The sequence below is a fragment of the Carcharodon carcharias genome, chromosome 14 (assembly GCF_017639515.1).
Source record: "Carcharodon carcharias isolate sCarCar2 chromosome 14, sCarCar2.pri, whole genome shotgun sequence".
In the NCBI taxonomy this organism is placed as follows: Eukaryota; Metazoa; Chordata; class Chondrichthyes; order Lamniformes; family Lamnidae; genus Carcharodon; species Carcharodon carcharias.
In genome coordinates, this window is record NC_054480.1 from 31785429 (window position 1) to 31799495 (window position 14067).

The following is a 14067-nucleotide window of genomic DNA, read 5'->3' on the forward strand; positions in this document are numbered from 1 at the left end:
ACTCAAGTTGGGGTGGCAATGCAATGGCTACTTTTACTTCAAACTCTCTGGAACATCCTCTATGGACATAACAACCAGTACAAGAGAATGTAATTGTCCTCCCAAGGGGGCCTTTGGTGTTGAGTTATCAAATATCCATCACTTCCCCCCCAATCGGGGGAAGGTGATGGCGTAGTGCTATTGTCACTGGACTAGTAATTCAGGGACCCAGGGTAATGCTCTGGGGACCTGAGTTCGAATCCTGCCATGGCAGATGAAGGAATTTGAATTCAATAAAAATCTGGAATTAAAAGTCTAATAGTGACCATGAAACCATTGTCAATTGTCATAAAAACCCACCTGGTTCACTAATGCCTTTAGGGAAGGAAATCTGCCATCCTGGTCTAGCCTACATGTGACTCCAGAGCCACAGCAATATGGTTGACTCTTAAATGCCCTCTAAACAAGAGCAATTAGGGATGGGCAATAAATGCTGGCCTAGCCAGCAACACCCATGAATAAAAAATATGTACATGCGCAATATATACCACCTTCTTCCCCCAACAATGCCCCGTTGCCAGAATTTTGAAGCAATGAAACCAACGGCTTTGTTGAAAAAAGATAGCAATCTCCCATTAATACACAGGAATGATGAGTCACGTGCAATGCTATCATTTGTTTAATCAATGATGTAGCACGGTAATTTAACTTTATGATATTTCCACAGCAAACCATCCATTAAACTAGAGAATATCTCCAATTTTCTGTTCAACATGTTAAGCTATGCATTTTGGTCAGAAAATCTAAGGAGAGGCAATAGAATTTAAATCATACCATTTTAAATGGGGTAAAGAAAGACACAGACTTGAGAGCTCACATACATGAATCTTTGAGGATGGCAAGACAAAGTGGTATCTTATTACATCATTGAGAAACCCACCAATGTCGCATAGTCATACAAATATAGAATGGTAACAGCAAAGGAGGCTGCCACTTGGAGGGTCAGGTCCTTGACAGCTCTCTGCAAGAGCTGCTCCATCTTTCCCCATAGCTTGGAAAATCTTTCCCCTTCGGATATTTCCCTTTTGAAAATCACGATTGAAACCACCTCCACCATCCACTCAGGCAGCTCATTCCAAATCCTAACCACTTGCCAAGTAAAAAAAGCTTTTCCTCATGTTGCCTTTGGTTCTTTTGCCAATCAGTTTTGATTGGTATCCTCTGGTTCTCAAGCCTTTTACCAGTGGGACCAGTTTCTCTCTATTCTGTCTAGACACCTGTTCTACTTCACTCTAATGGTCCTACAACGAAAGAGGTGTCTTGGCTACTTAAGAGTCCTGCAATTGAACCTCCATTCTTTTAGGAGGTTGACAGGCTGGATTAGAAGTCACACCCACCAACCCCAGAATAAGTGTGAAGGCTGCTGGCTGCTGAGACATGCTGGCCAAAAGGCCTGCCTCGGTGCACCAGCACTGTGAAAGATTTAAAAATAACATTAAAACCAAAAATATCCGGCCCTCACCCCTCACACCCCCTACACTCTCCCTATGCCCAATCAAAGCCAACTCATGCACCCCACCCATCCACATGGTGCCTCATACCCTCCATGCAAACCTATGCCCATACCCATCCACATGGTTACTCCTGCCCTCTGTGCCAATCTATGGCCCCCACCTTATCCCTATAGCTCTTTATAGCCCCTGTGCCAACTTACTGCAAACTCATGCCAACCCATTCCCTTCACCCACACCCTTTGCCCTTGCCCCCAATGCCAGCTCACCTAGTATCCACCATGGGCAGACCTCAGGAGCCATACTGACATAAAATAATGTGCCTATTGATGATATCACTATTTCAAAAAAACACTCTCAATGTTAAAAAAAATTCAAAACATTGAAATTCCTTCAACCAATCTCTTATGAAAACAACATCTGTTCTATAACCTCTTGGAGCTGTCATTCAAATGCTCACTTAATAGGCAACACATTGCGATAATGATAGGTTGTGAAGTCAGACATGCAGAACAAAAACTAGGTTATGTCAACAGATAGAGTGAAATAGCCAGCACTGTTGTTTTTATAATTTAAAGCCCAGCAAAGTTAAATTTCTTGACAGCTTTGACAGTTCCAATGAGCTTTGACAGCTGGACCATATCCAAAGCAGTATCTTACCTGTCCAAAAGAATACCGTGACTATCCAAACATGATTCAGATGTGCTCCTACCAGTCTAACCCACACACTTCAGGTTTCCGATATATACCTCACCAAAATCACATGAATGGAGGCAGCTGCTGATTTATATGAGCGGCTGCCTCCAGGAACCAGGCATTTGCAATTTAGAACCCACTTCCATTCCTCCCTGGAAAAATGCCCATGGCTGGGTTCGGGGTGGGGGCGAGGGATGGGGCGGGACCTCTGGATTGGGTCTCTGCCAGCACTTTTGCGCAGATGGAGAGCGTCTGCATGAAAATTCAGGACCAGGTGTATCATCTTGTGTCAACAGCAGAGTTCACTGTGTACCCTACCCTATTATAGTAGACACAAAGTGGAGTTGGACCCCTACTCACTATCTTGAACTATTTACAATCTACTGCCCACGGAGACAAAAGAACCCTTATTAGAAATTGGCTCTGCTCTGCCCAAAGACATCCTGGATTGCCTGCCAACCACCAGCAACAGTGCCATGACATGACCAGTGACATGTGCCTCACCATGCATTGCTTCTTGTTCCACACTTCTAAAATCAGTTTGGCTATTTTCCTTAATCAAGCCATGAAGGGCCTTCCAGCTGCTGATCTAAACCAGACGTAGGTTCCAACCATTTTCCTATTATCAATTTAGGATTTCCAGTGGTATCTCCATGCTTCAAATCTAGCTTGCCACGGCAGGGGAAGGAAATTGCATCGTCTTGCAGTACCTGAAATGGGTTGGGACAAGATGCAAAGAGTGCAAAAGCTCCTTCAATGATTTGGCACAGAATTTTGAACTGCACTTAAAGGTTGCTGTCTTTCCAATACCATATTATACCAAGGGCCCATCTGTACATTAACACGATGTAAACCATCTGTCAGTCTCTAGGACAAAAACAAAAATACCTGGAAAAACTCAGCATATCTGGCAGCATCTGCGGAGGGGAACACAGTTAACGTTTCGAGTTAGTATGACTCTTCAACAGAACTAAGTAAAAATAAAAGAGAGGTGAAATATGAGCTGGTTTAAGGGAGTGTGGGACAAGTAGAGCAGGATAGAAGGCCAGTGATAGGTGGAGATAGCCAAAGGATGTCATAGACAAAATGACAAAAGAGGTGTTGAAGGCGGGGATATTATCCAAGGAATGTGCTAATTAAAGGTAGAAAGCAGGACAAGCAAGGTACAGATGGCCCTAGTGGGGGTGGGGTGAAGGAATCGAAAAAGGCTAAAAGGTAGAGATAAAACAATGGATGGAAATACATTTAAAAATAATGGAAATAGGTGGGAAAAGAAAAATCTATATAAATTATTGTGAAAAAAAGGGGGGATTAGAAAGGGGATTAGTATGGAGGAGAGAGCTCATGATCTAAAATTGTTGAACTCAATATTCAGTCTGGAAGACTGTAAAGTGCCTAGTCGGAAGATGACGTGCTGTTCCTCCAGTTTGCGTTAAGCTTCACTGGAACAATGCAGCAGGCCAAGGATGGACATGTGGACATGTGAGCAGAGTGGAGTGTTGAAATGGCAAGCGACAGGGAGGTCTGGGTAATGCTTGCAGACATACCGAAGGTGTTCTGCAAAGTGGTCACCCAGTCTGCATTTGGTCTCTCCAATGTAGAGGAAACCACATTGGGAGCAACAAATGCAGTTGACTAAATTGAGAGAAGTGCAAGTGAAATGCAGCTTCACTTGAAGGGAGTGTTTGGGCCCTTGGAGGGTGAGGAGAGGGCAAGTAAAGGGGCAGGTGTTGCACCTTCCACATGGGAAGGTGCCTTGGGAGGGGGTTGAATGTAGGGGGTGATGGAGGAGTGGACCAGGGTGTCCCGGAGGGAATGATCCCTGTGGAATGTCGCTGGGGGAGGGTGGGAGGGGTGTGAAGGGAAGATGTGTTTGGTGGTGGCATTATGTTGGAGTTGGCGGAAATGGCGGAGGATGATCCTTTGAATGGGACTCATGTCCTCACTTATCACCCTACCAGCCTCCGCATTCAAAGGATCATCCTCCGCCATTTCTGCCAACTCCAGCATGATGCCACCACCAAACACACCTTCCATTCACCCCCTCTGGCCGCATTCCGCAGGGATTGTTCCCTCCGGGACTCCCTGGTCTACTCCTCCATCACCCCCTACACCTCAACCCCCTCCCAAGGCACCTTCCCATGCAACCGCAGAAGGTGTAACACCTGCCCCTTTACTTCCCCTCTCCTCACCGTCCAAGGGCCCAAACACTCCCTTCAAGTGGAGCAGCATTTCACTTGCACTTCCCTCAATTTAGTCTACTGCATTCATTGCTCCCACTGCGGTTTCCTCTACATTGGAGAGACCAAACGCAGACTGGGCGACCGCTTTGCAGAACACCTTCGGTCTGTCCGCAAGCATTACCCAGACCTCCCTGTCGCTTGCCATTTCAACATTCCACCCTGCTCTCATGCCCATATGTCCGTCCTTGGCCTGCTGCATTGTTTCAGTGAAGCTCAACGCAAACTGGAGGAATAGCACCTCATCTTCCAACTAGGCACTTTACAGCCTTCAGGACTGAATATTGAGTTCAACAATTTTAGATCATAAACTCGCTCCTCCATCCCCACCCCCTTTTCAATCCCCCCACCATTTTTTCCAATAACTTATATAGATTTTTCTTTTCCCACCTATTATTTTTAAATGTATTTCCATCCATTGTTTTATCTCTATCTTTTAGCCTTTTTCGATTCCTTCACCCCACCCCACCCCCACTAGAGCTATCTGTACCTTGCTTGTCCTACTTTCTACCCTTAATTAGCACAATCCTTAGAAAATATCACCACCTTCAACACCTCTTTTGTTATTTTGTCTATGACATCCTTTGGCTACCTTCACCTATCACTGGCCCTCTGTCCAGCTCTACTTGTCCCACCGTCCCTTAAACCAGCTTATATTTCAGCTCTTTTCTATTTTTACTTAATTCTGTTGAAGAGTCATACGGACTCGAAACGTTAACTGTGTTCCCCTCCGCAGATGCTGCCAAACCTGAGTTTTTCCAGGTATTTTTGTTTTTGTTTTGGATTTCCAGCATCCACAGGTTTTTTGCTTTTATGTCAGTCTCTAGGGTTTATTTTGACTGTGACCAAATTGCAGGGCAGACTGATAAACCACACATTCCAGCAGCAAAGTTGCCCCTATTCGTTTAAGGACCAGCCTCATTTAAATCTGGTAGTTTAGCTGCAGTGTCAAACAGATGTCTGTGTGTACCTCATCGGATTGAGCCAACACTTAATTTTAGCAGGCCTCCTTGGCAGTGGATCTGCATAGGATTCGATACTAGCCAAGTTCATTTTACATCATAAGACCCCAATTTTCATATTAAAATGGAGCATTTTTGGACACTCAGTGATAGACCTCTTTCAAAATGCAGCTGGCCGCATCGCCATTGTTTATGGGATGGTAAGGCTACCAACCCCAGTTTGAGGTGGTTACCGCTCCTTTAATACGTTGTAGAGGCAGTCAAAATCAGCTCCTCTGCATCTACTTCTTACTTTAAAAGCAGCACTGATAAGTAAGGAAGAGATTGTATCATGATCAGAGATCCCTTTAGTTAATATGCTTTAATTTGCTTTGTTTTAAATTATTTTATTTCTCCATTTTCTTCCTTAAGAATGCCTGACCTTTGTTGCCTTTGTAGGCCTCAGAGTTGTGTTCAATAGAATCTCAAAATGTAAATGTATTATCCCATCAATCTCCATAAATCTTAAACTGTGGATATCAACAAGTCTTGGTGTTCAGATTCAAGATTTATTTCCCATTGAAGCAACAGTGCTGAGCCTTTTTCACACATTAAGGCTTACACAATTCAAACAGGACATATCAATGAGTAAAGCAAGCATAAATAGAAAGGAATTGCCTTCTATGCTGTATTCCTGGGGCTCGGGGGTCACACTTACCCATAGGTCACTATTCAGATACCCCCAGATTATGGCATTTTCTTCAGTTTTTTTTCTTTTCTAATTCCTCCTCTGTTTTTGTCCATTTTTTTTCAGGTTTTACTGATGCCATCTTTTCTTCTATTTTGACATGAGTTTGGTCCTGTGTTATGATACAGCAGTTGGCAAAGGCTGAGTTATTTAAAATCCCAGAGGGAAACTTTAAACAACTGTCATAACCTATATTTTCATTTGGTATGTTTGAGATGCAGTTCTGAATTCAAAAGTGAAACCACCAAGCCTCCAGAGGCTTTTTAATATAAATTAAATTGAATATTTATTAATTTAACAAAGAATTAAACACATACATGTCTACAAATTACTACCATAATAACTTTTAAACAAATCCCCAAATTAGTCACTCCTAGCTAAATATTCACCAAGGCAACAATAACCCATAAACTTAGACAGACAACAGGCAAAGAACATTTTATCTTACAAATTCAAAATGAGATTCCTTTCAATTTGGTTCCTTCACACAGTTGTAGGCTTACAAGCAGCATGCCGCTTGGCCTAAATAGCCATCTGGTTATGGTACTGGGCTTGTAACCCCAAGATCAAGAGTTCAAATCTCATAATGGCAAACTATGAAACAATGTAACTTCATCTGAATAGGAACAGATGGAAACGTGTTTGTACTTAAAAGAGTTACAAGCAGGATGCCTCTGACTCACACACAAAACCCTTTTCCTGTATATACCTAGCTTTCCATTTGAATGCAAATTCTCATTCTATCACCAGGCTCTTTGAACTCCATCTCTTCTAACAATGAAACCCCTTTCATAGTACCAATTTTATTAGTAATATAAACATATTGTTTGGTGTCTCCTAGCTAGGTGCAAGATTTCAGCCCCTTTGAATGGTTTATTCAACAAAATGCAAATGTACCCTCTACCTTACTGTTTAACACATCAAAGCACCCAGACTAGCTGACTTTAATCCAATTAAGACACATACACGCACAATCACACCCACAGACACAGACCCTACTACAAGTCCAATTTAAAATAATTTCAAAAACATTATATACATTAATATCGTCATGACACCTGATGCTTCCTTTCAGCTTTGTCAGCCTAATAAAGAATCAAGATTGTTCCAGAAAACAACAAGACCTAGACCAGCAAAATTATGAATCTATCACTTAATCAATCACAGCCTTCTGGTGTACACTTAATGGCCTACCATGAAACTTATCTACCATAAATCGCAGCGTATAAGTCAACACAGCGTATAAGAAGACTCCATTTTTCCAGCCGCAGAACTCATGTTTAGGCATATATTTGGCATACAAGGCAACCCCCCTTTTCAGCCTCATCACACTACACTTGCATTAAGGGTCAGCCTCAATTTTTCGCCCACTAATGGATGTTTTACTTACTGGTAACTTATAATTGGGTGCAAGGGATCAAGCAGGTGATGCAGGCTGTGTTGGAAAGATACACAGCAATTTAAGACATGCCCACACTTGGCACGGATGCAGATGACATTTCAAAATGGTGACCACCTACACTGGCAATTCACTTTTATACTCGGCGTATAAGTCGACCCCGGCTTTTGGACGGGTTTTTTGAGGCTTCAAAGGTCGAATTGTATGCCAACATCTACAATATTTATTATTTCAGCACAGGCATAACCTATTTACATTAGATGGATTAAACTTGCAGAAAGATAGGACAGAGTTTTCAAGTCTTAGTACCTGATGGAGCAACAGGACCTGTAGTAGGTCAGGAACCCAAATGCTTCTACAGTAATTTCCCATGGCTCTTTAACTGAACCAAAGCATTAGCATCCTGTATCTCCAAGTTTCCCAAGCAATCAGGAAGGGCAGGTGGAATGATAAGTTCTAGTTAAAGGGACGCCAGCATAGTCCAGAAGGGCTCAAATGAAGCTGCAGCAACCACAGGAAGGAAGAGACCTTGGAAGGCTGCTCCACGAGTATTTCACTCTTACCTGGAGATCCTGCTGCAGAAGCAATGGGATGATCTTTCAGCCAGCCTCTCCAACCAACAGGTGTACAAGAGGCTGAGGAAGTCAGTAGCAAAAGTGTAGGCCCTCCAACCAGAAGACAGGATCCAGAGCATCTGGAGTCCATGGCAGGTGGGTGGTATAACATTTTCAGGTGACAAGTCCCACAGTCAGACTTTCCCAGCATTCTCCTCTACAGTCTTCCTCAAACCAATATACCCTGCAGCTGCACTCATTCCTCCCTGCCCAGGCACCTTCTCACTTCCCCATCTGGATTGCCAACACTCACCCTCATCCCAATGCTATCTTGCACCCATGCCTCACAGTCAGCCCTCACAAATGTTGTATTTCCTCCCTCTCTAGACAAGCCATTTCTAACACTCATAATGCTCTGCTTTCTCTCTTTGCAGCAAAGGCAAGCATAGAACTCTGGAGGCAGATCTCACAGTGTTGGCATGACGGGATGGGGGGTTGGGGTAGTTGGGTTGTCATCCAGCAACAGCTACCTTGCCGAACAATGGCAATGCAGGTCCACCTTGTCCACTGGGAAGGGGATTTTCCTTCAGGAAGGTGCCTGCCACGAAAGCCTGAGCCTCCTGTTCAGGTGCTCACAAACGTTAGGGGTGCTGATCCTCTGCCTGCAGACCCTATGTTGGGAATCCTACCTCCTCAGGACTGAATATCTGTGGTCATCACCTTTGCCCTTTGGAGTAGTATGTTGCCAAAGAGTAGGCAGCTGGTACTGCTACTAGTGTTGCTCCTCTTGTTCCTCAGAGGTGCAAGGTCGTGCTGCATATGTTGCTCTCACGTTGTGGTGAAAGCTAACGGCAGGAAATGTAGCTGAAGGCAGCTGAAGTGCAAGACAGGTAAATTAACTTCCAAGAAGTTGGCAATCAACTGTCAAGCAGTGAAAGTACACTCTCAGAAGAAGTGCTATGAGCACCAACCTCTCACCTGCCATGATTGGAGTTCTTCAACTTCACTGTTTAAGGCTTTCCAAGCCTGTGTTACGAAAGCCAGACTTATCTTCTCGTCGAGAACAGAGGTCGGGAACGCCAAGTCCAGAAAGACCTCAGAGTTTCCGTGCATGCGCAGACTGGGACTGAGAACAGGCCCAACACAACGGCGCAAAAAGGAAAAAAAGGCACAAAAACCAGGGTCATGTGACCAGGAACAGCATGCCATTGAAGAGAAGCGTACCAGGCAGGGAACAGAGAGAGGGGACGGGGAGAGATCCCAAAAAGAGAGAACCCAAAAGAAGAGTCCCTGTTGCAGGACAGGAAGAGGTTCCAGTTAAGAAGCAAGAAAAGAGCTGCGGTTAGCAGACGTTAAGTTACAAGGACTTGGAAGAAGCCTTGGCAATCTAAGAGGGCAGCAGGGGCTTGGTGACTCTGTGCTGTGGGCCATTGGGTGAAGATACCCCTTTGGGGAGTATGGTTCTGCTCGGTGTGGCCGAAGAGCTGAAGCTATGCTTGTGAGTTGATACTTCAGTGCAGATTTGGGAATCCAGAGGAACGGAATTTTAGGAGACGAGATTGAAACCCTGCAAGGCGAGCCGTCCAAGTGGAGCAGCTTGTGAGGAGAACCTTCGAAAGTGAAGGTGGGGATCCGTCATGAGGGAAACAGAGTTACAGCGAGTTTGGTTGACTTACAGAGTTTACTGATGTCTGGTTGGGTTATTGAGAAATCCGTAGATTGTGTCTTGGTCGTATCTGCCATTTATTGTGCAGCATGGTGTGTTCGACTACAGTTCGCCTGTTAATTCACACGTACCTCATATTAACCCTGAATGTTAGAGTATACTTTCTGACTTTGTGAAGTTTATTTTTGATTGTTCAAAACCCATGGAATCTTCTGATTTTTTCCCCCTGAGTAAGTATTTTGAATCTCAAATTTTGTCCACTTTAAACAAAACGTTCTCAATCCTTAACCGGATCTTGCCAACAACTTGGGAGTTTGGTCTAGGAACATAACACTCCCCGCTATGCACTCAGCTGACAGTTGCTGACAGCTTGGTTAAACCCAGAATGGTTGGTTACACCAGCAGATAATGACTCTACCGCAAATGCATATGACAACAGCAAGGGGACCCCCATTCACTTGATAAACCACCCAGATGAAAGAAGCAAGTGGGATGATGTCAAGAGCCCCCAGACCAACGTACCTTTTAGCTGATTTAATTGTCCATATGCACTCAAAGCGCCCTCCACCTGCCATAAAAATTCCCTCTAAAATGTCTTCTTCAACAAGAATCTGTAGTTATGTAGCATCTTGAACATAACAGGAGGGTTTTTAAACAAAATTTGCATCGAGCCACATAAGCGCACATTAGCGCAATGACAAAATACTTCATCAAAAGAGGTAGGTTTTAAGGAGTATCTTAATGAGAACAATAAGGTAGCGGGGTGGAGAGGTTTAGGAATTCTAGAGCTTAAGGCTCTGGCAGCTAAAGGCATGTCCATCAATAGTGAAATGATTCAAATCGGGAATGCACAAGAGGCCAGAATTGGAGGAGCACAGAGATTTGAGGTTGTGGGGCTGGAGGGAATTACAGAGACAGATACAAAGGGGCGAAGCCATGTTAGGATATGAGGACAACAATGAGAATTAAAAATAACAAATTGAGGAATTGCCTAACTGGGAGGCAAAGCAGATCAGCGAGCACAGAGGTAATGCTTGAACAGGACTTGGATGCGAGTTAGGACATGGGCAACAGAGCATTACCACATTAATTTTTCTTGAAAATTGTATGCCCTTAAACACACCTAAATTTTCATAAAATCTAAGACTCTTATTTGTGGAAACTAGCCTGGAGCATGCCACCATTTTTTGTCAGATATGGATTAGCTTTGCACTTTAAAGCATTTCAAGCTGAATGGAGGGCATATGACCTGCTTGGAAGCCTTTGCTAACATTGCTATGAAACCATCTTCTAGATCCAGTACAAGTGTGACCTAGGTTGATCCCCTCTCCAGCTTATTCTCACTTCCTGTAAAGAAAAGCGGCCGGTCTCTCCTTGGCAGCTCTCCACATCAGCACAAATGAGAAGTGTAAGAGTATTGCGAGTGCAAACCTGCATCATAGTCTTCCCAGCTAAAAATGTGCAGGCGCTCTGCATTCGAACATTTACAAAATTTTAACTTTCTGATGATGATACAGAAGTAGAACCACAGGAAGTTTTCAAGTAAATTGGAAATCTATTTAAGAGCATAGTGTCTGGTATACAGAGCAGCCTGCATAAGTGCACTGCCTCAAATTTTATGTAAAGGGCTGTACATAAAAGCTTTGTTTATATATGTAGTAAACATGAGAAAATTCCTTTTTTAGGGGGTAGGGGTTGTAAAGGCCAATCAAGTGGCTGTGTGTCAAATCTAGGGAGGCTTAAACATAATGAAAAGGGGAAGCTAAATGAAACATTGCACATAATCATGTAGCAGTCAAATTTTTGAGAACCATTCTTTAGGCAATAAGTTAAGGGATCCACTTTTACATGGGTAATGTTTGCAAGGGGCTTACTTTCAACCAAAACACATCTGTCCAGTACCCCTAACATGGTTCTCAAAGGAATCCACAAGGCAATGGGGAAGCAGTGCCTATACTCGCCATCCATTGTCCCCTTTTTCTCTATGTTTTTATTAAGGAGCACCCCCCCGCCCCCCCACCCCACCCAAACCAAACCTGCACACCCCAGGAGAGGAAGCAGCAGCACAGGCTGGGTCTGCAGTCTGAATGCTGCTCAGGGCTCAGAGAAAGCATTGGAAAGGGAAGGACCACGCCATTGGAAAGGGTCATGCTAACCGCGCGTCAGCCCTTGACCTAGGGAGATTGTTCTGAGTCAGCACTTGCAAGGGTCCGATTGGCAAAGCCAGAGTCTCTCCTCCCATCCCCAGGAAGGCTGAGGGCAATGATTGAGGACACAAGACCCAGGGGTTCATTGATTTAAAGTTTGTCTGGATGTTGGTCTCTACATCATCTTTCAATGTGCGCTGTTTATTCTTCTTCTCCGATCTGTTAGGCCAGGATTTTGCCCTCGTCGGACGAGCTCGGCGGAAGTGGGTGGGAGCAGTCAGGATGCCGACTGCCGTCCGCGATCGGGGCCAGACCGTGAGCTCACGTTGGCGGGCCAATTAAGGGGGGGAGGGGGAGCGGGCAAGAGGGTGAGCGGGGAACTTTATGCGGGCACGCACAGGAAAAGCTCCCTTCCTCCCAGGGAGACGAAGATTTTAAGAAATAAAAGTAAAGCTTTTTAAAATGTTACAAAACATGTCCCCTCATGTGACTCTCTCACATGAGCAGGGGCATGTTATTAATGAAGAGTTAAATTTCTTTTTAAAATTGCTGTTGGAAACCTCATCCGCCCATGAATGAGGTTTCCTAAAAAATGTAAATGCTGCCTGGCCTTTAATTGGGGCTTTAATGGCCTTAATAGGCCTGTTAACTGTTGGCGGGCTCGCGGCCGACCGAAAAGTCGCACTAGTGCGCAACAGTGTCAGGACGCTCACCCGATGTCATCACGCGTTATTTTACACTCGTTCAGGTCAGATGCACGCCCGCCCGACAAAGCAAAAATTCTGGCCTTAGTTTCTTCCCCCAAAAATCAAAATCAATCCACTTTCTCCTCGCCTTAATTGACAAGTACAAATTGGAGGAATTATGGTATGTGTAACTCTTTTAATGAATAATGAATTAAGTTTTTTGATGTGATTGTAGAGTCCGTAGGTGGAATTTTACGGCCCCGTCATGGTAAGGACAGGGCCTTAAAACGTGGCGAGCCATTCAAAAGTCCATCGACTTTGATGCAGCCGTAAAATCCCACCAATGTAAATTCTGCCCTCTACTTTGGCGCTGGAATTTTTGGGCTTTGATCCCTGAAAAAGTACAGTTGACTTTTACACGAGTTATATGAAAAACTACAGGTTTTTTAGACTCAAAATCATGGGCTCAAGTTTTACACGACTCTATGTGGTAAAAATAGAAAATGGTGGAAAAACTCAGCAAGTCAGGTAACATCCGTGGAGGGTAAAACACAGTTAATGCTTCAGGTCAATGACCTTTCATCTGCAGATTTTACTTCTGTATTAGAAGTTAAAATGACATTGGCTGTTGGACCCACACGGCAAGCTGAATACTAATAGTTTTAAAATAACTCTCTGTGAGTCTCACACACTTGTTATACAGACTTTTGATTGACAGGGGAGTCAAGAATTTTGGGGAATAGGCAGAAAAGTCACAATTCGATTAGCCATGATATTATCAAATGGTGAAGCAGGCTCAATGGGCCATAGGGCCTACTCCTGCCTCTATTTCTTACAATCTTAAGATCTTACACTTAGAATACCTCAGTCTGAATTATATTTGTAGATTGCTTTCTGAACCCTGCAGCTGAGAGGAAATACCAGTACAGGTCATGAAGGGAGTGGAGAGCTGCCATTTAAAATGCAAATCACTCTACAATCCAGTGGGGCTTATTCACCAGGAAGAACTGTGCCTCCCCCACCTTCATCCAGATGTTTGAAAAGTAAGTTTAAATAGCAAAATATTCATCATCCAACTATTAAGAATGCTAATAATAACATGACAATACTGCAATGTGGGTGGGTTAAGCAGAGCATGACTATACATTACTGTCCACCTGCAGCTCACTTGTGGTGTACAGGCTGCTCTTGGGGCAGCTATAATCTCTCACTCCAGCTGTTTTGAGCAGCAGGTTTAAATCCATTGGTTTAGAGATATATTGGAGCAATTCTGGTAAAAAGTAAAGTAAGTTTAATAAGATGAGCACCTTGTAAAATTGGTTACTCATAACACCTACCACCTAACAGAATTTAGCTATGTGCAGGGGATAGAAGAAATATATTTTTAATTAGGCTCTAAAATTTGAAACTATTTGTAAAATTACCCTCCACTGTCATTCTAAAACCTTTGGTATAAGAATTAAAAATAAAGTCTGAATGGAATGTTATCTATAGTGCACT

At 43.7% G+C, this 14067-nt stretch overlaps 1 protein-coding gene across 7 annotated transcripts in view; it reads right to left on the reverse strand.

Annotated features, from left to right (window-relative positions):
- The window catches only part of LOC121287207 (DNA (cytosine-5)-methyltransferase 3B-like), a 335867-nt gene that overhangs the window by 304789 nt on the left and 17011 nt on the right, over nucleotides 1-14067 (reverse strand). For 5 of the 7 annotated variants that reach the window (XR_005945160.1, XM_041204871.1, XM_041204869.1 and 2 more), the window contains exon 1: nucleotides 6086-6193. The exons of the other annotated variants lie outside the window; for them this stretch is intronic. Coding sequence is in view for 4 of the 5 variants with exons in the window: in XM_041204871.1 (XP_041060805.1) it covers nucleotides 6086-6089 (4 nt within the window). In the remaining variant the exon portion in view is untranslated. Of the gene's footprint in view, nucleotides 1-6085; nucleotides 6194-14067 lie in introns of those variants that run through there. 7 annotated transcript variants of the gene reach the window in all.